The 24,004-nt window shown below is 43.0% G+C and overlaps 1 protein-coding gene across 3 annotated transcripts in view; it reads right to left on the bottom strand.

Moving 5' to 3' along the window:
* The window catches only part of si:ch211-267e7.3 (ADAMTS-like protein 2), a 127,133-nt gene extending 104,179 nt beyond the window's left edge, over window positions 1–22,954 (bottom strand). Inside the window, exons 1-3 of one of the 3 annotated variants that reach the window (XM_043700009.1) lie at window positions 22,677–22,954; window positions 22,245–22,395; window positions 969–1,111 (exon numbers count right to left, since the gene is read on the bottom strand). In XM_043700009.1, the coding sequence (XP_043555944.1) occupies window positions 969–1,111; window positions 22,245–22,343 (242 nt within the window). In that variant the 5' untranslated portion in view covers window positions 22,344–22,395; window positions 22,677–22,954. Of the gene's footprint in view, window positions 1–968; window positions 1,112–22,244 lie in introns of all 3 variants that reach the window. The other 2 variants (XM_043700010.1, XM_043700011.1) reach the window with 2 other exon arrangements.
* Between the last annotated feature and the right edge of the window lie 1,050 nt (window positions 22,955–24,004).

The following is a 24,004-nucleotide window of genomic DNA, read 5'->3' as shown; positions in this document are numbered from 1 at the left end:
CCCAATTTGCAACCAACAACTTCTTACAAACAGCAATGTGGCAGTGATCCGATAATCAGCGTTCTTAGATGTTGATGGAGGGTTAAATGTTGACCAGGGCGCTAGGAAGAACTTGACTACTCGCCTTCAAAGGAAGCATTGTGGGAATGCGTTTCCAAACATACTTCAGGCATATGAGACCCTACTGATAAAGCAAAAGCCAGCATCCACTGACACTGTAGAACAAGACAGCCTGCCCACCGCCCACTGCTCCCTTCCCTGAGAAGCACAAGCACAGGCAAGAGAAGGGAACAACATTGCACTGAAATATCAGTTCAGATTTAGGGCTCACATGTCTGGAATGGGGCTTGAGGAGGAATAAAAAACCTGACCATGAGCTTACGTTAAAATTACTGTCCAGATAGAGAAAAAGCCACAACTAAGATATTAGGCAGTCTTGGGCAAGGTGCTGGTGTCCCGACAGCGTATTTTTGTATATCCTTTAAGAAATAGGTGTGTTTTTTTTTTATTCTTGAGAGGCTGGTGAAGGACTTGAAACTTCGCAGTCAATGAAGGTGTTCCCACATTGCTGCAAGATAAGAATATCCTGGATTTTGACCCAATGTTTATGAAGGAACAGCAAACTATTCCAAGTCATGATGGTCAGTGACTTGGAGGGGAGCTTGGAAATGGTGATACGATCATGTCTTTGTAAGTTTTCGAGGTGGTTGCCACAGGCTTGAGATGTCATAGCCTCTAAGGAAAATTGGTCAGAAGCTATACCAAGCACTTCATCATTTGCAATATACTACTGCCAACGTTCCCAACTGGTTGCAGTAGTCACTGGCATGCTACCATGAGAGAGAGACATCAACACTTTGCGTCCAATCAACATTTTGCATGCACTTTGCACCGTGAGGCTTGACGATAGGTCACATAGAGCTTCATAGATCCAGGAAGGGTGAACCAAAAACCACTTCATCACTCACCTTTGCTGTAAACAGTGCCTCTCCTGTGACATGACCCCTCCTCCGCAGCTCCGACTGCACGTGGACCAGGAGCTCCATTCTCCCCACCACTGAGCGACATCCTCCTCTCTGCTTTGGTCCTTCTCCGTAACTTCACTACTGTCCTGACAGAAACAACAAAAAAAAGCATCTATTTGCATCTGTCAACCATAAGATAGCCATGATGTGGCGGTGCCAGTGTTGGACTGGGGTGGACAAGGTCAGAAGTCACATGATACCAGGTTATAGTCCAACAGGTTTATTCGCAATCACAAGCTTTCAGTGCGCTGCTCCTCCATGAGGTGGAGCCATCTCGTCACTTGTGATTTTGAATAAACCTGTTGGACTATAACCTGGTATCATGTGACTTGTGACTTTGGCCACAAGATAGATCAACTTCCCCAGAAGGGCGACAAGACCGACATCAAACATCACGGAGAAAGAAAATAAAGAATGCGCACTTATGTAGCCCCTCTCAACTTCAGGACTTCACAAAGTTTTACACAGTTTTTTTTTAATTGTGTATCAATGTAGGAAACACAGCAGCCAACGAGCAGACAGCAAGGTTTCACGAACAGCTATATGACTTCTTCATCGTTGCTGATAGAGAAAAATATATTGGCCAGGACAAGAGACGAACTACCCTGCTCTTCTTCAAACTCATCCCTTCCCATCTCTAACCCCCTCCAAACCTCTGCAATCTTTTCACTCCTCTGCAGTGTCTGTGAATTTCATTACCTCAGCTGCTTAGTCCTGGAATTCACAACACATACCCTCAATGTTTCAGCCTCTCTAACTGCTCTGAAATGCTCCTTGAAACCTGCCTCTTTCCTGTCTTAACGTGTGGCTATATATTAGGAATAGTTCTAATAAAACGAAAAATTATTTTGGCAGTTAATGCACGTGCAAGTTCCAAAAGACATTTAATACTGAAAAATCCTCTGTGGGCTGACCCAATTCTCCTTATGTGGCTCAGTTTCAAGTTTTCTTTGATAATGCTTCTGTGAAGTGCCCAAATACATTCCATTAAGTTACAGGCACTTTGCAAGTACAAGTAGAAGTCAACATTGTTGGGTCATGAGAGCTGCTACATTTTTTTTATTTGGTTTATTATTGTCACGTGTACTTAGGTACAGTGAAAAGTTTTGTTTTGCATGCAGTACAGGCAGATCATACCAAAGTGCATTAGGATAGTAGAACAGAGAGAGGAATACAATGTTACGGCAGCATAGAAGGTGTACAAAGAACGCGATCAACATTCAATTTGAAATTTGAGGGATCCAGTCAGAAGTTTAATAACAGCAGAGAAGAAGCTGTTCGTGAATCTGTTGGTACGCATGTTTATGTTTTTGTCTCTTTTGCCTGATAGAAGAGGTTGGAAGAGATTATACCGAGGTGGGAGGGGTCTTTGATGATGTTGGCTGACTTGCCAAGCAGCAAGTAAATGGAGTCAATTGAATGGAAGGTTGGTCCGCATGATAGACTGGGTTGTGGTCACAACTCTCTCTTACAGTCCTGGGCACAGCAGTTGCCGTACCAAGCCGTGATGCATCCGGCTAGAATGCTCTCTATGGTGCCTCTATAAAAAGTTACCGACGTGCTGAATTGCCTTAGCATCCTGATGAAGTAGAAACATTGTGCTTTCTCGACCATCGCATCAACAAAAGTCGTCCAGGACAGATTGGTGGTGATCATCTCTGCTAGGAGCTTAACGCTTTCAACCATCTCCACCTCAGCTCCATTGATGTAGATAAGAGAGTGTCCTCCACTTTGCTTCCTGAAGTCAATGACCAGCTCTTTCGTTTTGCTGACATTGAGGGCATTTGCTGACATTGACATTGACCACACCACTAAGCACTCTCTCTCTTTCCTATATCCTATCTAGACATTGTTTGACATCCACCCTACAATGGTGGTGTTGTCAGCATACTTGGGGTTAGGATGAAATTGGGCCACACAGTCATGAGTGCACAGGGAGTATAGTAAGGGGGTGAGTAAGCAGCCTTATGGTGTGCCGGTGTTGAGGATTGTCATGGAGGAGGTGCTGTTGCCTATTCTCAATGACTGCAATCTGTGGGTCAGGAAGTTGAGGATCCAGTTGCAGAATGTGGAGCAGAGACCTAGGTCTCGAGTTTGAAGGTTAGTTTGATTGGAATTAGTGTTGAAGACCAAGCTGCAGTCAATAAGTAGGAGCTTGACGCAGGTATCCTTATTACCCAGGTATTATAGGGATGAGTATAGGACCAGGGAGATGATGTCTGCCGTGGATCAATTGCAACAGAAGGCAAACTGCAAAGGTATCAAGGCAGGCTGGACCTGACATGAGCCATCACTAACCTCCCGAAACACTTGATTATGGAGGTCAAAGCCACTGGGAGGTAGTCATTGAGGCACACTGCATGAGTTTTCTTTAGTGCCAGAATGATGGCGGTCTTCTTGAAGCAGGTGGGGTCTTCAGATTATAGTGACAAGAGATTAAAAATGTCAGCAAATAATCCCACCAGCCGGTCCGCACAGGATCTGAACGCATGGACGGGAACTCCATCCAGGGCAGTCACTTTCCTTTAGTTCACTCTCAAGAAGACCAATCTGACATCTGAGGCAGTAACTGAGGGAACAGATGTGTCCGAGGCTGTGATGACACGTGACACCATTTCACCGATTTTCTGTTCGAAATGGGCATAAAGCGCATTAAGCACATCGGAAAAGGATATATTTTTGTCCTCTGCTCTGTTCTGCTTCACTTTGTAGCCCATTATGTTGTCCAGGCCTTGCCAAAAGTGGCAGGTGGCCTTGGGGCATCCATCTAAAAGGACAGTCTCATGCAAAACGTGGCATTGCTGACAGTACAGCACTCCCTCACTGCTACACTAGAGCACCAGCTACCTTTTGTGCTCTGGTCCCTGAACCCAAAATCCACTGACTCAGATATGAGACTGCTAACAACTGGAACACAGCAGACACCTAAAGATATGAAATGGGGCCATTTCAACTTAGCCATAAGGCAAAGTAGAGCGGAACAGTTTGAAAGGGCCTGAATGACCTTGAAAGTAGTCATTGCAGACACAGGACCCAACAATGCAGATGACCACATAAGACACAGGCAGTTGCAAAGTCTTTGTATAGTTCACGTCACACCAGATGATGCACTTAAGTACTGGAGAGCCGTTAAAGGACATTCTACCCAGATCTGTAAGCTTTCTTTGAAATCCATACAAATCCCCCAGGGGATCAAATTATCGGCATTGAGAGGCAGGGCCCCAAATGTCCTTAGCAACCAACTTGATCTGGAACGTTAGGCTGAAGACTCTCCCCATTACCTCATACAACAAAGTGGTTACAAGACTTTGAAAGTCAGCTGTTTGTTACTCATGCTGGCAGGCGGTTAATTCAATGAACCTCCTCAACCAACTTCACAACAACAACAACAGAGTCACGTAACTCAGCTTGGGTCTTAAAGCCTTTGCTCAAATCATACAGGTCGTTCTGCTTTACACATGCTTCGTTACACAGAGTTGCTATAATATCATTGACGAATTGGGGACGCTGTTTCTAAAGTGCGAACCTTTCAAGCATGTATTGGTTATAACACGACTCCAGCCCCATTATTTTAAATGGTGCTGCTATTACGCGACTTTCTTACAACATGTGATTGCACGAGAACAGAACTACCACATTATAGCATAACTGACCGTACAGAATGCCCCCTAATCTGCCTGAGGTTACTTAGAAAGAGAAAATAAAGTGCTCTTCTATAAACAGTCAATATCAGAATATTTCACATTCAGATAAAGTCCTTGCCCATTTCCAAACTGCTCTGAGCTCAGGAACAAGGACAAGCGCAATGTAGAGTTAGTTGCTTGTGGCTGCTGGGTCCATTACCTTTCATCACTTGTATAAGTGATTTGGATGTGAACATAGGAGGTATAGTTAGCAAGTTTGCAGATGACACCAAACTTGGAGGTGTAGTGGACAGCGAAGAAGGTTACCTCAGAGTACAATGAGACCTTGACCAGATGAGCCAATGGGCTGAGGAGTGAGAGATGGAATTTAATTTAGATAAATACGAGGTGCTGCATTTTGAAAAAGCAAATCATAGCAGGACTTAAATGGGAAGGTCCTGGGGAGTGTTGCTGAACAAAGAGACCTTGGAGTGCAGGTTCATAGCTCCTTGAAAGTAGAGCCACATTTAGATAGGATTGTGAAGGCGGCATTTGGTATGCTTTGATTTATTGGTCAGAGTATTGAGTATAGGAGTTGGGAGGTCATGTTGCAGCTGTACAAGCTGTTGGTTAGGCCATTTTTGGAATAGTGTGTGCAATTCTGTTGTGAAACTTGAAAGGGTTCAAAAAAGGATTCACAAGGATGTTGCAGGGGTTGGAGGATATGAGCTAACAGAAGAGGCTAAATAGACTAAATAGACCAGTGCTGTTTTCTCTGGAGCGTTGGAGGCTGAGGGGAAACCTGATAGAGGTCTATAAAATCATGAGGGGGCATGGATAGGATAAATAGATGAAATCTTTTCACTGGGGTGAGGGAGTCTCGAACTAGAGGGCATAGCTTTAGGGTGAGGGGGAAAGATATAAAAGGGACCTAAAGGGCAACTTTGTCATGCAAAGGGTGGAGCGTGTATGGAATGAGCTGCCAGAGGAACTGGTGGAGGCTGATACAATTGCAGCATTTAAAAGACATCTGAAATGGGTATATGAATAGGAATGGTTTAGAAGGATATGGGCCAAGTGCTGGCAAATGGGACTAGATTAGGTTAAGATATCTAGTTAGTCCGAAGGGTCTGTTTCCATGCTGTATGTCTCTATGACTCTAAGTGCAGAATGGATTCTTAAGAGAATGGGAAAACTGTACAACTTTTTTTTTAACTTCAGAAGTTGAATTACAGAGAGTTCACAACAGACCAAGTGAAGTTTCACAACAGCCACTTTCTGATACAGGTTGTAGTGGGAATCTTAAGGGTGAGGGCTGAGTAGAGGAGAATTTTTTTTCTCATCTGTGGTAGCCCTCAGAGTGCAGTTGTTGTGTATATTCAAGGCAGAGATTGATAGATTTTGAGATACTAAGGGAATTAAAGAATACAGAGACAATGAAAGAAGCTAGAGCTATGATAAATGGTTATTTGTGATGTTGTGGAATGGTGAAGGAGACTAGCAAAGCCAAATGGCCTATTCCTATTTTTCATATTATTGTACTATTTAATACCACACCCACCCAATCCCACAAACGCCTCAGAAAGTAAAGCAGCTCCCTTTCGTTCTCACATTCCCCATTAGTAAGTTCCTAGTCCAACATCTCTTAAGCTATATTCTCTTACACCTACAGGTTCACCTTCTGCAGTCAAAGTGCTGAAATACTTCATATACCTGCTTTAGAAATAACAAGTCTGAACTGAGGGGTTTAAACATCTTTGGACTCTAGGTGAACACCAGATCTTCAACTCAAATGTAACTTATTAACGAAGTCTGGCAAATCACTCCACGTCCTGGGATTCCAGTTGCTGTATTTCAAGCTCTCGCTGCAACTGGTCCCTGTCCAAAGTCTCTCATCGTTGCTCCTCCCAGGTATCTGAGCAGCGAAGTGAACAGTTTGGTCCCAACACAGTTCTCCTGAGATCACTCGTTAAGCTGCTACAAGGTAGACAATCACCATAACCAATGGGAGTTGGAGTGAACTAACCTAGTCAGGTTCCTTTCACATGTCCCAACCCCAAACCTGGAACAAGGCTCAATGACCAGCACCAAACAGGGGGTATATTGCATATTGTCATAGCACAACAAAAATTAAACCATGGGCTTGAGAGCCACACTGAACAACAAGGGATTAGGGTGGGTTACCTCAAACTAGTAAGAGACTAGTATAGGAGTGAAAGAAACCCCCAAGTGTGGTATTGATGAAAAAAACTCATCACCCTTGCAATCAGGTAAGGAGGCTAGTTCTCAGTCTTGAAAGGGAATTCACAGCAGAACTGAAGTCAATGTGACATTTAAGGCAGAATCTGTCACTATGTGAATGTGTTCTTTTCAAAAACTTGTAATTGAACTCATTCGTCATTGACCAATGTGGGAAATGACATTTTGTTTTCAACAATACTCCACAAATGCTGGTGAATCCAGGCATCTGCAACAGGTTTTACACCAGGGATGACTGTTCTAAGTACCAAAAGGCAGCACTAAGTTACAACCCTGACTACAGTGTTGCTGTCACCTCTACTGTAAAGGCCAGGTGTTGGTTCTGCAGAGAAGTACACGACTGAAATAGAAAGTCAAAGGAAGAACGATAGCGAAGTTGGAGTATGGGACATACATGTGCTCAAGGAGAAGCTGTACTGGTTGTAGGCACAAACTACTGCACTAACATGGCTCTGGCATTCAAACAGATGCTTGGCACATAATGAGAGACACAACAGAGTACCAGACTGGTGTGGGACAAATAGGCTTCAATTCATGGGAGATTGACATGAATACTGGGGAAGCAGGGAGCTGTTCTGATGGAATGGCTCCAACTGAATCATACAGAGACTAGAGACCTAGCGAATTGCATAACTAGGGCTATAATAGGGGTTTACAACTATATAATCAGAAGGACGATTGCTCACCAGAACAACACATAGGACAACATTAAGGTTAACAGCCTAAACAATCTAACGCTGCAGTATCTTGTCACAAGTGTGGCTGAGAAACTCCTATCAGTAAAGACAAAACCATTTATCACTCTAAAGTACAAAGTACTCATTGCAACACAACAGGCTCTTCTTGGGCTTATGCTACATTATGAAGAATATACCAAACAATAAATCAAATTGTTCCTAACACAATATGTACATTCATGCCTTGGAATAGACCTTGAAGAACAGACCTTGGGAAGGTGATGGCCTAGATGTATTATTGCTGGACTGTTAATCTAGAGACCCAGGTAATGCTCTGGGGACCTGGGTTCAAATCCTACCCTGGCAGATGGTGTAATTTGAATGCAACAAAATTCTGGAATTAAGAGTCTAATGATGACCATGAATCCATTGATGATTGTTGGGAAAAACCCATCTGGTTCACTAATGTCCTTCACGGAAAGAAACTGCCATCCTTACCTGGGTCTGGACTACATGTAGCTCCAGATCCACAGCAATGTGGCTGACTCTTAACTGCCCTCTGGGCAATTAGGGATGGGCAATAAATGCTGGTCGAGTCAGCATCAGATGCTGTCATCCCATGGATGAGTTTATAAAAATCAATTGTTCAAGGGAACAAGCTTCTTTACTAGAAGAACAACAACACGTGGATGGACTCTGTGGGAAAGACTATAAATCAACAAACAATGGAGGTGTTTAAATGAGTACCTTTAATCTTCATGTTGATTGGGTCAATTAAATTGGGAAAAGTAGCTACGACAATAAATTCATAGAGAGTGTAAGGGATAGTTTCCAGAGAAATTTCTCATGAAACCAACCAGGAAGCAAGTTATCTTGGATCTGGCAATGGGCAAATGAGGCAAGTTTAATAAATGACCTCCGAATGAAAGATTCCCTGGGTAGTAGCGATCATAACAAGATAGAATTTAATATTAAGTTTAAGAGTGAGAAATTTGGGTGTAATTTAAATAAAGGGAATTACAATGAAGTGCTAGTAGAGTTGGCTAAAGTGGATTGGGCAGATAGATTAGCAGTAATGATGGTATGCAAGTAGTGGCAGACATTTAAGGAGGCAATTCATCAGCTCAGCAAAACTACACCCCAGTAAAAACCAAAGATTCTAAGACAGGAATAAACCAACCACGGCTAACCAAGAGAGTTAAGGAACATATTATGTTGAACAAAAAAGCAGAGATGGAAGCAAAAGTCAGTGATAGCCCCAGAGACTTAGATAATTACAGAATTCAGTAAAGGAGGACAAAAAAGATAATAACGACAGAGAAAATACAATACAAGGGCAAACTAATGAGGAATATAAAAACTGACAATAAGACCTTCTTTAAATATATTAAAAGAAAGACAAAGCTCAAAGTGGCATAGGCCCCTTAGAAAATGGATCTGAGGACAGTTTTTAGAATCCCTAAAATCCCAACAGTGTGGAAACAAGCCAATTGTCCCAACAAGTCCACACCAACCTTCCGAAGAGCAACCCACCCAGACCCATTACCCTACCCTATTATTCGACGTTTTCCCCTGACTAATGCACCTGACCTACACATCCCTGAATACAATGGCCCAATTCACCTAACCTGCACATCTTTGGATTGTGGGAAGAAACAGGAGAATTTGGAGGAAACCCACGCAGACACAGGGTGAATGTGCAAACTCCACACAGACAGTCACCCGAGGTGGGATCAAACCAGAGTCCCTGGCGCTGTGAGTCAGCAGTGCTAATCCACCGTGCCACCCATGAATTTTTGGGGAATAAGGAAATGGCAGAGAGGTTAAATAGATATTTTGCATCAGTCTTTATGGTGGAGGATACTTTGAACATTCATAAAGAATATAGGAGAGGGATTAAGTACATTTACCATCACTTAGACAAACGAATGGGGCTATTAGCAGTTACATCTCCTGGTCCTGATTACTTGCACCCTAGGATGCTAAAGAGATAGTGGATGCATTGATTGTAATTTTCCAAATATGTTTGAAGTCTGGGGATGTACCAGAGGATTGAAAACGGTTAATGTGTTAGCAGACAGGTGCAGCAGGTAATCAGCAAGGCTAATGGAATGTTGGCCCTTATTTCAAGGGGGTTGGAGTATAAGAGTAAGAGAGTCTAGTTAGGCCAACTAGCCTAACATCTATGGTAGGAAAAGTACTTGAATCAATTATTAAGGAAGTAACAGCATAACATTTGGAAAATCATAATCCAAAAAAGCAGAGCCAGCACATCTTCGAGAAAGATACATTGTGTCTGACATACTTATCAGAATTTTCCCAGAAAGTTTCAACCAGAGTGGGTAGAGGGGAACCAGTAGATGTGTTATATTTAGACTTCCAGAAGGCATTCAACAAGGTACCTCACAAAAGGTTAAGTCATATGATATGAGTCAACAGAGTTGAGGTAGTTTATCGATGTTGACAGAGAACTGGCTTATGGGCAGGGAACAGCAAGTGAGAATAACGGTTCTTTTTCAGGATGGCAACCTGTAACCAGTAGGGTTCCACTGGAATCAGTGCTGGGACCGCAACTATTTACAATACAGTATATATTAATGACTCAGAGGAAGAAAGCGAACATACAGTAGCCATATTTGCAGTTGACACTAAAATAGGTGGGAAGGCAGGTTGTGAAAGAGATACAAACAGTTTACAGAGATATTAATAGGTTAATTAAGTGGGCAGAAAGCTGTCAAATGGAGTATAACATGAGAAAATGCAAATTGGACACTAATCAGGCTGCCCTATGGCACCAGGCACCCACAGCAATAACAGAACCATAGGTCCAGAACCTGAAGCAGCTTAACACCCAGCTAACTGAATAGCCTTCTAATAGTGGCACTGACAAGTATCAAAGCACATCTGCACTCAGAATAGACAACAGGCATAACAAGTGCATCACAGAACACCTTGCAACGTGATCAGAAAGAATCACTTGTGACTATTATCAACATAACTCTTTTACTGAGTGGAGAATGATGTGTCAGTTCACTAAAGGCACAGTAGGCAGCAAAAACTAAAGGCAGTTTACGCTGCTATACCGTAAAGGGCTTGCTACAGCCCTCATGCACAAATATCTCCAGTAATGATCACTGTGTTCATATCTCCTTGTATCCACAATCCACAGGCAGCAAGTTTGAACTCGTAGAAAACGTAAAGAATGCAGCATTCTCATTTGACCTTTGAAAAGGTCGACTGGCCTTTCTCTTCCATCACGTTTTCACAAGCATTTCCACCATCTGGTTTTGAGCAGCACTGAGACTCAGAAAGTTAGCTACCTCTTAATCAGTCCAAAGAAGGACGTACTGCTATCGAATCCAGCTAGTATAGAGCTTAAACACTAAAGTACACATGGTGAGACAATGACCAGCAGTATGCTCTACACAGGATCATCCAGGGCTTGTCCTCAGGAGCTAAAGATTGATACTCCAAAAGCACCTGATGCAAAGAAAATCTGGGAGAAAGTTTAGAGGTACTTTTTTTTTTAAAAAGGTTTGCTACACTATAAATGCTGCCTTCCTTTAAGGTAATGGTTTAGTCACGGAAATATTGGAGATAGTAGATACTAAACCATTACCTTAAAGGAAGGCAGCATTTATAGTGTAGTAAACTTTTCAAAAAAAAAATGCCTCTAAAGTTTCTCCCAGATTTTCTTTGTATCAAGTGCTTTTGGAGTATCAATCTTTAACTCCTGAGGACAAGCCCTGGATGATCCTGCGTAGAACATACTGCTGGTCATTGTCTCACCATGTGTACTTTAGTGTTTAAACTCCATACGAGCTGGATTCGATATCAGCATGTGCTTCTTTGGATTTCTATTGGATTGGTAAGGTTGGAAATTATGTGATCCTTTGAATGGTAGGGCAAGCTTGAGGGGATAAACGTTCTATGTTTGCTCCTATTGCTTATGCTCTTATAAAACCGAATGTAAAAACATCTAAACAGAAACTCTGGAAGTACCCAGCAGATCAGACAGCAGTAATGAAGAGAAACACAAGTTAACATTTCAGGTGAAAGATCGTTCATGAAAGATTCAAGCATTATAACACTTCACTTGAGTCATTGATACAGGTTCTGGTTTAAAAATTGTATTGGTCTTTATAATAAGTGTTAGAGTCATGTCATGAATCCATCTATGTTATCCAGATAACAAATTATTCACAATGTACAACATTATTAACTGCCTATCTTTGGTACCTGCAGTTACTGACAATTACGGATGCAAACGTAGTGTTACACTGACCGTTTTGCACACTATCCTAGGCAAATCTGAAATGTTTTGAAGCATTACCCAAATAGGGACAAGGGTAAACCATTCCTCAGGGGACGAAAACAAAACTAGTTTAATGCTTGTCATAAAGAACATTAGTGAATCAGATGTTTTTTAGGAAAGGAAATTTTCCATCTTTACCTAGTCTGACCTACATGTGACTCCAGCCTCCTAGCAATGTGGTTGACTTCTAATTGCACTGTGGGTAACTAGGGATGGACAACAAATCCTGGTGCGGCCAGCGACACCTATATCCCATGAACAAATAAATTAAAAAATAAATGGACAAAATGTACACTGTGACAGGAAAGACCCATCAATATAGTTGACCAGTTTATTCTAGTCCTTCTCAATGAAGGCAAACAGCTCATAGCCACACACACACAAAAATATACGCACGCACACACACACACCTTTCAAGTCTTCACGAGCTAAGCAAGTAGAGTTTAGCAATCCTCATATAACTCCACTGCCTCACCTCTAATCCGAAATTATGAATGGCAGCCTTTACCAAACATTCCTGCCTTTAGTCTCATCCTAAATTTCAACATTTATATAGTTCTTCTTTTCAACTCGTTCACGGGATGTAGGTGACTTGCTAGGACATTTCAGAGCGCATTTAAGAGTTTACCTCATTGCCAAGACTTTGATTTGATTTGATTTATTGTAGTCACATGTACCTAAGTACAGTGATAAGCTTCATTTTGTGAGCAGTACAGGCAGACCATAGCAAACAAGGACATCCAGATCATAGGTGCTTAGACAGAGTGAGGCAGACAAGAGGGGCCACACAGGAGGTGCGCAAAGCAAGATCAACATTAACAAGATCAACATTATTTGAATATAGAGAGTCCATTCATCAGTCTAATAACAGCAGGGAAGAAGCTGCTCTTGAACCTGTTGGTGTTCAAACTTCTCTCTCTTCTGCTAATCGGAAGAGGTTGTAGGAGAGCATTACTAGGGTGGGAAGGGTCTTTGATGATGTTGGCAGCCTTCCTGTGGCAATGAGAAGTGTAAATGGAATCCATGGATGGGTGGCTGGTTTCCATGATGGTCTAAGCTGTGCACACCACCTTCTTTGATATAGGTTCTTGTTTAAAAATTGTACTGGTCTTTATAGTAAGTGTTAGAGTCATTTCATGAATCCATATATGTTATCCAGATAACAAATTATTCACAATGTACAACATTATTAACTGCCTATCTTTGGTACCTGCAGTTACTGACAATTACGGATGTAAACGTAGTGTTACACTGACCGTTTTTGCACACTACAGAGCAGCTGCTGTAGCAGGCCATTGTACACCTGTCTATGATGCATCTGTAAAAGTTGGTGAGGATCCTTACGGACATGCCAAATTTCCTGAGCCGCCTGAGGAAGAAGAGGTGTTGTGCCTTCTTGACGGTCATGTCTACGTGAAAAGTCTAGGTTATCAGTTATCCTCGCTCCTAGGAACTTTACGCTCTCACCATCTCAACCTCAGCTCCGTTGATGTACATGAGGTTGTATACTCCTTTCTTCCTGAAGTCAATAATCAGTTCTGTTGTTTTTCTGAAATTGTGAGAGAGGTTGTTATCCTTGCACCATGACACCAAGCCCTCTATTTCCTTTCTGTATTCTAGAACATGGAACAATACAGCGCAGAACAGGTCCTTCGGCCCTCTATGTTGCGCTGACCTGTGAACTACTCTCAGCTCGTCCCCCTACACTATCCCAAAATCATCCATGTGCTTATCTAAGGATTGTTTAAATCTCCCTAATCTCGCTGAGTTGACTACATTAGCAGGTAGGGCATTCCAGGCCCTTACCACACTCTGCGTAAAGAACTTTCCTCTAACATCTGTCTTAAATCTATCACCCCTCAATTTGTGGTTATGCCCCCTCATACAAGCTGACGTCATCATCCTCAGAAAAAGTATTTCACCGTCTACCCTATCTAATCCTCTGATCATCTTGTACGTCTCTATCAAATCCCGCCTTAGCCCTCTTCTTTCCAATGAGAAAAGACTCAAGTCTCTCAGCCTTTCCTCATAAGACCTTCCCTCCAGACCAGGCAACATCCTGGTAAATCTCCTCTGCACCTTTTCCAATGCTTCCACATCCTTTCTGTAATGGGGCGACCAGAACTGTACACAATATTCCAAGTGTGGCCGCACCAGCATTTTGTATAGTTGCAGCATGATATTTCAGTTCCGGAACTCAATCCCTCTACCTCACACCGTATGCCTTCTTCACAGCACTATCCACCTGGGTAGCAACTTTCAGGGAACTATGCACGTGGACTCCAAGATCCCTCTGCACATCCACACTACCAAGAGTCTTTCCATTGACCCAGTACTCTGCCTTCCTGTTATTCTTCCCGAAGTGCATCACTGCACATTTAGCTGCATTGAACTCCATTTGCCACCTCTCAGCCCAATTCTACAGTTTATCCAAGTCTCCCTGCAACCTGTAACATTCTTCCAAACTGTCCACTACTCCACCGACTTTAGTGTCGTCTGCAAATTTACTAATCCATCCACCTACGCCTGCATCTAAGCCATTTATAAAAATGACAAACAGCAGTGGTCCCAAAACAGATCCTTGTGGCACACCAGGCTGAATATTTTCCATCAACCACCACTCGCCGCCTTCTTCCAGAAAGTCAGTTTCTCATTCAAACTGCTAAATCACCCTCAATTCCATGCCTCTGTATTTTCTCCATCAGCCTACCATATGGAATCTTATCAAAGGCTTTACTGAAGTCCATGTATACCACGTCAACTGCCCTACCCTCATCTACATGCTTGGTCACCTTCTCAAAAAACTCAATGAGGTTTGTGAGACATGACCTACCCTTGATGAAACCATGTTGACTATCTGAAATCAAATTCTGACTTATTGTTGTTTGATATCTGTCCTACCACAGTGATGGTGTCAGCAAACTTGTAGATGGCGTTCATTCGGAATTTGGTGACACAGTCGTTGGTGTACAGGGAGTACAGTAGGGGGTGACAACACATCCTGGGGTGGGGTCTCCAATGTTGAGGGTTATCATAGAGGAGGTGCAGTTGACTATCTTCACTGATTACAGTCTGTGGGTCAGGAAGCTGAGGATCCAGATGCAGAAGGCAGAGCCAAGATTTAGGTCTCTCAGTTTTGAGACCAGTCTAGAGGAGATAATGGTGTTGAAGGTGATGCTGTAATCAATGAATAGGAGTCTGACCTAGATGTACTCCGTGCCTAGATGTTCCAGGGATGTGTGCAGGGCTAGGAAAATGGTGTTCACTGTGGACCTGTTATATCGGAAGGTAAATTGCAGGGGATCGAGGCAGGCTGGCTCTCAATGACCAGCCTCTCAACGTTACTTCATGATTATGGAGGTTAGAGCCACTGGGCAGTAGTCATTAAGGCACATTGCATGTGCTTTCTTCAGTACAGGAATGATGGTGGTCTTCTTGAAGCAGGTGGGATTTCAACTTGTAGGAGGGAGAGGTTGAAGATGTCAATGAATACCTCCACCAGCTGGCATGCACAGGATCTAAGTGCATGGCCGAGACTCCGTTTGAGTCCATCATTTTCCTTGGATGGACTCTCAGGAAGACCGATCTGACACCTGCAGCGGTGACGGAGGGAACAGGTGCATCTGGGGCTGTTGGGGCAGGTGACACTGTGCCGCTGGCATTCTGCTGGAACTGAGCATAGAAAGCATTTGGCATGTTAGGGAGGGATATGACTTTGTCTGCTATCTTGCTCTGCTGCATTTTGTATCCCGTTATGTTGTGTAGGTCTTGTCACAGGTGGTGGGTGCCCGTATGGTTGGTTTGGGCCTCTAACTTGGTCTCTGACAGCTTTGCAGAGGTCATATCTGGATTTTCTGTACAGGTCTAGGCCGTCTGTCTTGAATGCTGCAAGCTTGGTCTTCAGTAGACAGTGGATTTCCTGGTCCATCCAAGGTTTCTGTTGGGGAACACCCAGATTGACTTCTTTGGTATGCAGTCATCTATATATTGGCTAATGAATTCTGTGATAGTGGTGGCATACTAGTCTAGATGTACAGCTGAGAACTTGCATATGGCCCAATCCACCAATTCCAAGCAGTCCCAGAGAAACTCTTCCAATTGAGTCACATGGAGGTCAGGAGTCTGGAGTCCTGGAGGTCTGAAGTCACAAAGAGGTAAGACCAGGTAAAGGTGACAAACTGACCTCCCTAAAGAATATTAGTGAACCAGATGGGGTTTCATAACAATAATCACTAATTAGACTAGTTTTTTAATTTGAGATTTTTTCCTCAATTCAAATTTGCTATGGTGACAACCGAAGTTTTATCCCAAGAGAATCAGCCTTGGGTTCTGGGCAACTAGATGAAAAACACACCCTCCAGCTTATCTAATTTGAACAAACATTGAAGCCAGACATGGGTATACAGGAAGGAACCATTTTTCAGGAAAGAGTCTTTGGGTAGAAAGAAAAGAATTATGGATTCATAACAGAAGAACTGGGAGGCTTGGCCCTCTTCTTCTTAATGCTCAATAAATAGCACCCAGTGGTGAAACAAATTAGAGAAACGTGTTCATAGAGAACAAGGATATCTGCAAATGTTGTCACAAGTTATCAAAAAAAAAGCCATGATTACAGGTTAAAACCTACCACCTCAAAGACTCAAAAGGTTCTTTCAACTGCCTATTCTTGATTTTTTGTCTGACTCACTATTCCCTTTTTAACTGTTATACCACTACGTTTTATATGTTTGATGTTGCATTTTATTACTTTTCTTGGGGTTACTAAATAATAAAATTTCTCTTTCTTTCACTCAATGAAATCTTTTAATTGAAAACAAAAAACGCTGGAGATCACAGTGCATCATGTCAGTTCTGATGAAGAGTCATCTAGACTCAAAACACCAGCTCGTGTTTTTCTCCAGATACTGCCTGACCCACTGTGATCTCCAACACTTTTTTGTTTCGGTACAGATGCTAGCATCTGCAGTAATTTGTTCCTAAACTTTTAATTGGTTCCTTAATTTTAATTAGTACCATGTTTAAAATATATAAAATCTTCATTGTGACCATCCTAGAGAGAGTTATAAAGAGGGAAACTAATTCATCCCTCTAAACCTGGTTGCAACAAAATTGGGAGATTGACCAATACATTCCAAGAGACTACAGGAAGAATTGGAGCAGAGAAAAATAAATAATTCCTACAAAAGATTTTTTTTAAATATGCAAAAAGATTTTCTTGAATCTACAATATGCTGGTGCTAAGCAGTCTACATTTGATATTAATGATTTCATAGAACAAGACAAGATATCTGAGCAAAAACTAAGAAAAAACACTTTGAATAGCTGAAAGAAGGAGCTAAGCACTTCAAGGTGGAAGCCTATGTGAAAGCCAGCAAAACAGAAATTGCAAACCAGGTGGCAAAATATTTACAGCTGAAACCAATCAGTCAGAATCTCACTGTGCCAGGGACCCAGGTAAAATTCCAGCCTTGGGGTGACTGTCTGTATGGAGTTTGCACGTTGTCCCAATGTCTGCGTGGGTTTCCTCCGAATCCTCTGGTTTCCTCGCACAGTCCAAAGACATGCAGGTTGAGTGGGTTAGCTATGGGAAATGCAGGGTTACAGGGATAGGGTAGCAGGGTAGGTCTGGGGGTATACTCTGCAGAGGGTTGGTGTAGACTTGATTTGCTGAATGTCCTGCTACTATACTGTAGGTATTCTATGATTCCACCTATGTTTAAAATTGGAACAACTGGAATTCCAACAAAGATGAAAGAGAATTCTCGGCAAGAAAAAGGGAGAGAATTGCTAAATCTGGACAGCGAGGGAAAAAGGGAAAGGGAGTCTGAAGTGCAATAACTTGAACTGAGAGGGGAAGATCCTAATTAACTCAGCTCTGGTGAGGGAATCACACCCAACTCAGAATTAAGGGCGGAGGTATTCAATTCAGCCATTTAATCCCCAAGTTTGATGAAGAAAAGACAGATGCATTTTTTCTCCTTCAAGTGGTTAGCACAATTAAAGAGGCCTATCCAACAATGAACACTGCTGTTTCAGAGCAAGTTCAGGAAACGTATGTCCTATTACTCAAGGAGACTAAACGATCTGAGTCTAGGGGCTGTATTAAGTACAAACACAAAAACAAGGGGGCTATATTAGGTACAAATCATTGTCAGAAGTGTGCTGATAAAGGATCCATATCCTCAGAAAATGGACTGAGCAGACATAAAACCATAACGCACTGAGGCAGGATAAGGCCATTTGGCCCGGTGAGTCTACACCAAAATCTAATGAGATCTTGGCTGATCTGATAACTCTACTTCACTGCCTTTCTCCCATAACCCTCGATTCCCTGACTGATTAAAAATCTGGGCAGCACGATGGCTCAGTGGTTAATATGGATGGGGAAACTTGGTTGGCAAGAACAAGTTGGACCAAAGGGTCTGCTTATGTGCTGCTCCTATCACCGTATAAGGAGGGAGGTAAATAGCTTGGAGACAAGCTGAAGAAAAAAGAGCAGTCCTGACTGTTCAAAGGTCAGAAGTCACACAACACTAGGTTATAGTCCAATCAGTTTATTTGAAATCACAAGCTTTTGGAGTGCTGCTCCTTCATCAGATGAAGTGCAGAGAGGCACAAAATTTATAGGTAGAGAGATCAAAAGATCATACGATTGGTGTGAGTGGACTGTTGACAGGTTGAATAATAAGTTTCTTCAGATGACTAAAAGTGTCAGATGATATAAGTAAAGTGTCAATAGCTGAATGACAAGTGAAGGGATGACTTATTATCTAATTAACTGAGGCAGAGAGGTAATTTTAAAATTAAAAATGTGCTGGAGACAAACCGAATAGCTGGAATAACATGAAAGGTATAAGAGGTGCATGTTGAGGGTCTAACCAAAGTAACAACTAATCCAAACTGTACAAAGTAATTAAAATAGAGAGATCATAATAAGTTATCAAGGCGATTGTGTCTAAACAGGACAGTAATGGAGATTCTACAGATACAGAACATTATAGTGGGATTACATGTAGCGCGACATGAACCCAAAATCACGGTTGAGGTCATCTTCATTGGTACTGAACTTAGCTCTAGATTTCTGCTCAGCGATTCTGCATTGTTGTGTATGTCGAAGGCACTTATCCGAAGATCAGAGGCTGAATTTCTCGACTGGGAGGGAACACTCCTGTACAGTTTTGGATTACTTGTTACTTTGGTTAGACCATCAGCATGCGACTCTTCCAGCTATCATGTTACTCCAGCCACTTGGTTTATCTCCAGCACAACTTCATTTTCATTTTGCTGTCATTATCTCTCTGCCTCAGTTAATTGGATTTTGGTCATCTATCCACTTGTTATTCAACTGTTGACACTTTATTCACACCATCTGACACTTTTGATCCCCTGCAGAGACTTATTATTACTCACCCCACTCACATCATTTGTATGACCTTTTGAATTCTCTGTTATAAATTCTGCCTATGTGCCTTGCTGCATCCACCTGACAGAGGGCCAGTGCTCAGAAAGGTGTGATTTCAAGTAAATCGATTGAACTATAACTTTGGGTCATATGACTCCAGCTCCTCAGCTGCTGCCTGACCCGCAGTGCTTTTCCATCACCACTCTAAACTTGACTTCTGGATCTTGATCACTCCAGTCTAACACTGGCACCTCCACATGATGTGAAAAGAAGGGATCTGAGTGGGAGCTCAGTGGGAAACCAACCTAAATACTTCCATCAAGGAACCATGGGGAGGTAAAGAATAATTGTTCATTTTGGCACCCCACAGCATCTCAGGCTGCAAAAACTGTATGTGCATTATTAAACAAAAACCAGAAACTGCTGGAGTAACTCAGCAGATCTGACAGCTGGATGTCTGTTCTCTTGAAAAAAAAAGGTTAATGTATGACCTAATAACAATTTTCAAAGTTATGAAAAGCTTTGAGAGGGTAACTATAGAGAGAGTGTTTTCACTTGTGCAGAAGAGCAAAGTGTAGCCTGGTCGCAACAGGGAGTATCTTAAATTAGCATATAGGCATTTAAGGGCAGGCTAGATTGGATATGAGGAGGAGGGGGTGTGGAATTATACTGATCGAATTAATTGAGGATAGGAGGAAGCTCCAGTGAGACACTAGACTGGGCAGTTCAAAGAAGAGTCATCCTGGACTCCAAAGTTAATTCTGTTTCTCTCTCCACAGAGGCTGACAGACCTGCTGAGTTTCTCCAGCACTTTCAGATTTTATTTCAGATTTCCAGAATTGGCAGGATTTTGCTTTTCTTTTTAACCAGAGTGGCCGGTGTGGCCTGAATGCTGTTTACTCCGTATAAATGACAGAATTATTACACGACAGCAAGAGGTGTTGGGCCAACCTCACACACAATGCCACTTTCCTGTACTCCTCCTTAACCCTGCGCATTATTTCATTCCCCTTCCAATACCTCCAAGTGACCTGCCTCAGCAAGCTGCCTGAGCCCTTTGCTGTCCGAGATGTCGATTTTCCTGCTCCTCGGATGCTGCCTGACCTGCTGTGCTTTTCCAGCACCACTCTAATCTTGACTCTAATCTGCAGTCCTCACTTTCGCCTTGCCTCAGCAAGCTTGCAGACAGTACATTCCAGGCCTCAAATATGCTTTGTGTAAAATATGTCTGTCCTCATTCTCTGGACAAGTTGAGCTTTTTCTAAAAAAAAATTACTGTGTATTTAATCAGGGAGCATGCTATGCACGGTTAACCTGGATCCTTTAATCTCCCGTCTCTCCACCTGAAGGCGTCGGTAGAAGTCTATGCTGCTTTATTCTGCCCATGGGCTCCTGTTTAGCGTGGGGTCCTCCGGACTGGGATGGGGTAGTGCGGACAGGGGTGGGGGAAGAGATGGGGTCAGTGATTGCTGTGTGATCTGAGCGCCAAGCGGCTGTGGGAAAACCGCAACAGCAACAGAAACACACAAAAGCGCTGCTTCAAAAGATTTCTTTCTTCCAGGGGAAATGTTTAGCTAATCGTTTCAGCTAATGATGCCCAATTTTGATTTTTTTTTAATAAGGAGCCAAAAGATTTGGAGGTGGGAGGGGGGGGGAAGAGAGAAAAAAGTCTTCCTGCTTTTGAGTGCTTGCGGCTCTGCCCTTGTTAGATCAGAATAGTCTCTCTCTCTCACACACATATACACACAGAATCCCCCTCCCTCCCGCAGTAATCGCTTCTCCCCTCGGGGTTGGCAGCTCTCAAGCGCCGGCCAGAGACAAAACAAATCCCACGTGATGTACCAGAGCATTAACACGGCCCCGAACCAGGGCCAGATGAAAGGCTTCAGTTTGAGGCAAAGTTAATGTGCCTCTCCTTCAGTCTAGACAAGCAAGACAGAGGGGACTGCGAACTGCCCTCGCCAGGCTTTTCACTGCTTCCACACACCAACCCCACCCCCTTTCCATCTCGATGTTGAGAGAGAAATAGAAAAAAAAGACTGGGTCACATAGTCTTTCTCATACACAAAAAAAATCCCCGTTTCATTCATTTCACCCAACAAATGAATCTACCGAATTCAACTCTGCATCTTGTCGTTTACAGGAAGCATTCACTCCAATATCTTATGTCACGTTTTCAACTTAAATTCCCACTTTGGGTATCCAAAAAAGCTCCGATTTCTCTTATCAGTGACAATGTCAGGAATGGGGGGGGGGGGGAGGTTAAAGAAACTTTGATTTAACGTCTGCAGTAATTTCCTTTTGTCAATGTGTGTGTGAGAGAGTGTGTGTGTGAGTGGAGAGAGAAATATTAGGATCAACAAAGTTTTAAAATGAAAACCTATATTAACAGACTGTGCAGCGTGAAAAACATGTAAAATCCGGCTGGTTCAGCTTAACTGGGCAGTCAAAGTTGGTACAGCCAGTTGTGCCTGCCTAAGCGCACACAAAACACATCCACAACTCTGGTCTTAAATGGACAGTCCAATTTACATATTCTCCAAAGCGTTTTAAAACAGCTCTTCAAAGAAAAATTCCCTCACAAATCTGGAAAATGCAAAACAATCAAGGCCACTTATTTAACAAAAAAAAACATTTTTTAAAGCCAGCTGACTTGCAAGTCATTTGTGATTACATGTCTAAACGTATTTACAAAACAAAGCAGCGAGACACAGCAACAGAAAGAAAGCAAATGTTTGCTTCCCCATCTCCCACACGTGTGAGATGGTCTCGCATCACATCAGCCCTTTTTGCTTTCTGCTGTCCCCTCTTTTAAAAAAAAACACAGGCAGCTTGCTCAAGTTGCAAGTCGTGGTTGCGACCAGAAAGCCGAAAGAGGGAGGGGGGGGCGGGAAATCACCAAAGCTGGCGGGGTGGGTGTGCAAGAGAGGAAGGTAAACTTACCGGATAGCCGTGTGCCTCGGTCCGCCACAGAAGGAGCAGCACAGAATAGGTGAAAAACGCAGCAGACCTGTTGCAGAGAGTCCAGTGCCTGGCAGCCATTCTTCAGCAGAGCTACAGGAGGAACGCATCAAGGGAGAGAGCCTGGTGAAACCTGGTTGGAGAGCAATTAATGACTTTACAACCTGTGGGTGCAGGCGAGGGGAGCAGATCGCTCCATTTTCCCTGATTGACAAGCTAGACTGGAGGGGGGGTGTGTGCGCGCAAGACCCCAGCCAGAAAGCAAACCCATTTCTTCCCCTCCCGGAGTTTTGCGTCTGTGTGCGGGTTACTGCAAAGGTCTTTTATTTTTTTTTACATTTCTTCCACAACCGTCTCCCCCCCACTCCCCCGGACCACCCACGCCAAAAGAGACACAAAAGGAGGAGGACAAACTGTAAGGGGAGAGGGTGCAGTCGACCAGAACAAGTACCCAGCTTCACCGATCCACGGCAGGGGCTGCAAACTCAGGAAGTCACCAGGGGCTGGGACCTGCAGCCACCTCCAAACCAGCCTGCCTTTGAAGCTGGCGCGGCAGGTTCAAAGAGGAAATGTGTCTTCTTTCGTGCCAGACGTGAAGGAGAATAGACAGGATCCTCTCTTTTGTTTTCTTCCCGTGCATGGAAACAACAATCTGGTCATTCAAAGCTAGCAGAATGGAGTGTCTCTTTAAATAGTTTCCCCCCCCCACTTCATGCCTACCCACCTCACTATAACACTTCAGTAATTTTCTTCGAACTGAGAAATACTGCATGTGAAGCCCTGGGTTATAAAAAATGTGAAAAATGGTTCCTGTCTGTAAATGGTTGGGGGAAACAGTGTTGTGGTGCAGTCAATTGGGAAAGGGGGCCTCATTTTCTGGGTATATAATGAAAACCTATTTTCTCATATGTATTGGAAAAGGGAGTGAACTTGCAGCTCGGTTTGTGAGTGAGGACACACACACACACACGTGTCATCTGCACATTGAAGCTCAATGACGTTCAAAGGACCAAAGAAACTGTGGTTGAACAGTTTCCCATCTGCAAGACTGTCCCCATGCCTGACATGACTTGGAGGTGCTGGTGTTGGACTGGGGTGGACAAAGTTAAAAATCGCTCAACATCAGGTTATTGTCCTATAACTTGGTGTTGTATGATTTTTGACCCATGCCAGTGGGTAATTTACAGGAGGCGAGATGCATTATGGAGAAGGGATCGTTGATGACACAGCCCTTTTTGGCTCCAGTCTTCATTAAGATGATGTTTGGGGTGATTCTGTTCAGAATTATAGTTTGCGTGTCATTTATGGATTAAGCAGAAAACTGTGACAAATTTCTGCGGGTGACCAAATTGAGGAGCATCATCCAGAAGGTTTGTGGTCAAAAGCTTTTGTGAGGTCAAAAAAGGCCATGTTATGTTGCTTGCAAATTTCTTGAATTTGCTACAAGGTGAAAATCATGTCCGTGATGTCTCACACTGCGTGAAAACCACACTCTGAATCTGGAGGGAGCTCCTTATCCACTGGGGGAAGGCAGTTGAGGAGAATCCTTGGAATTATCTTCCCTGTAGCAGACAGCAGGGAAACTGCTGTGCCCGTTTAGACTTGTCTCCCTTCTTGAAAGTAGTTTGCATAGTTTCCATATTTTGAGAGCCTCTTAACTAAACTATACAGAGACAATGAAATTCACACAACACCAAGTTATAGTCCAACAGGTTGAATTGGAAGCACTAGCTTTCGGAGCA

Source organism: Chiloscyllium plagiosum, chromosome 11, assembly GCF_004010195.1.
Source record: "Chiloscyllium plagiosum isolate BGI_BamShark_2017 chromosome 11, ASM401019v2, whole genome shotgun sequence".
Lineage (NCBI taxonomy): Eukaryota > Metazoa > Chordata > Chondrichthyes > Orectolobiformes > Hemiscylliidae > Chiloscyllium > Chiloscyllium plagiosum.
This window is presented reverse-complemented; position numbering and strand designations above follow the sequence as displayed.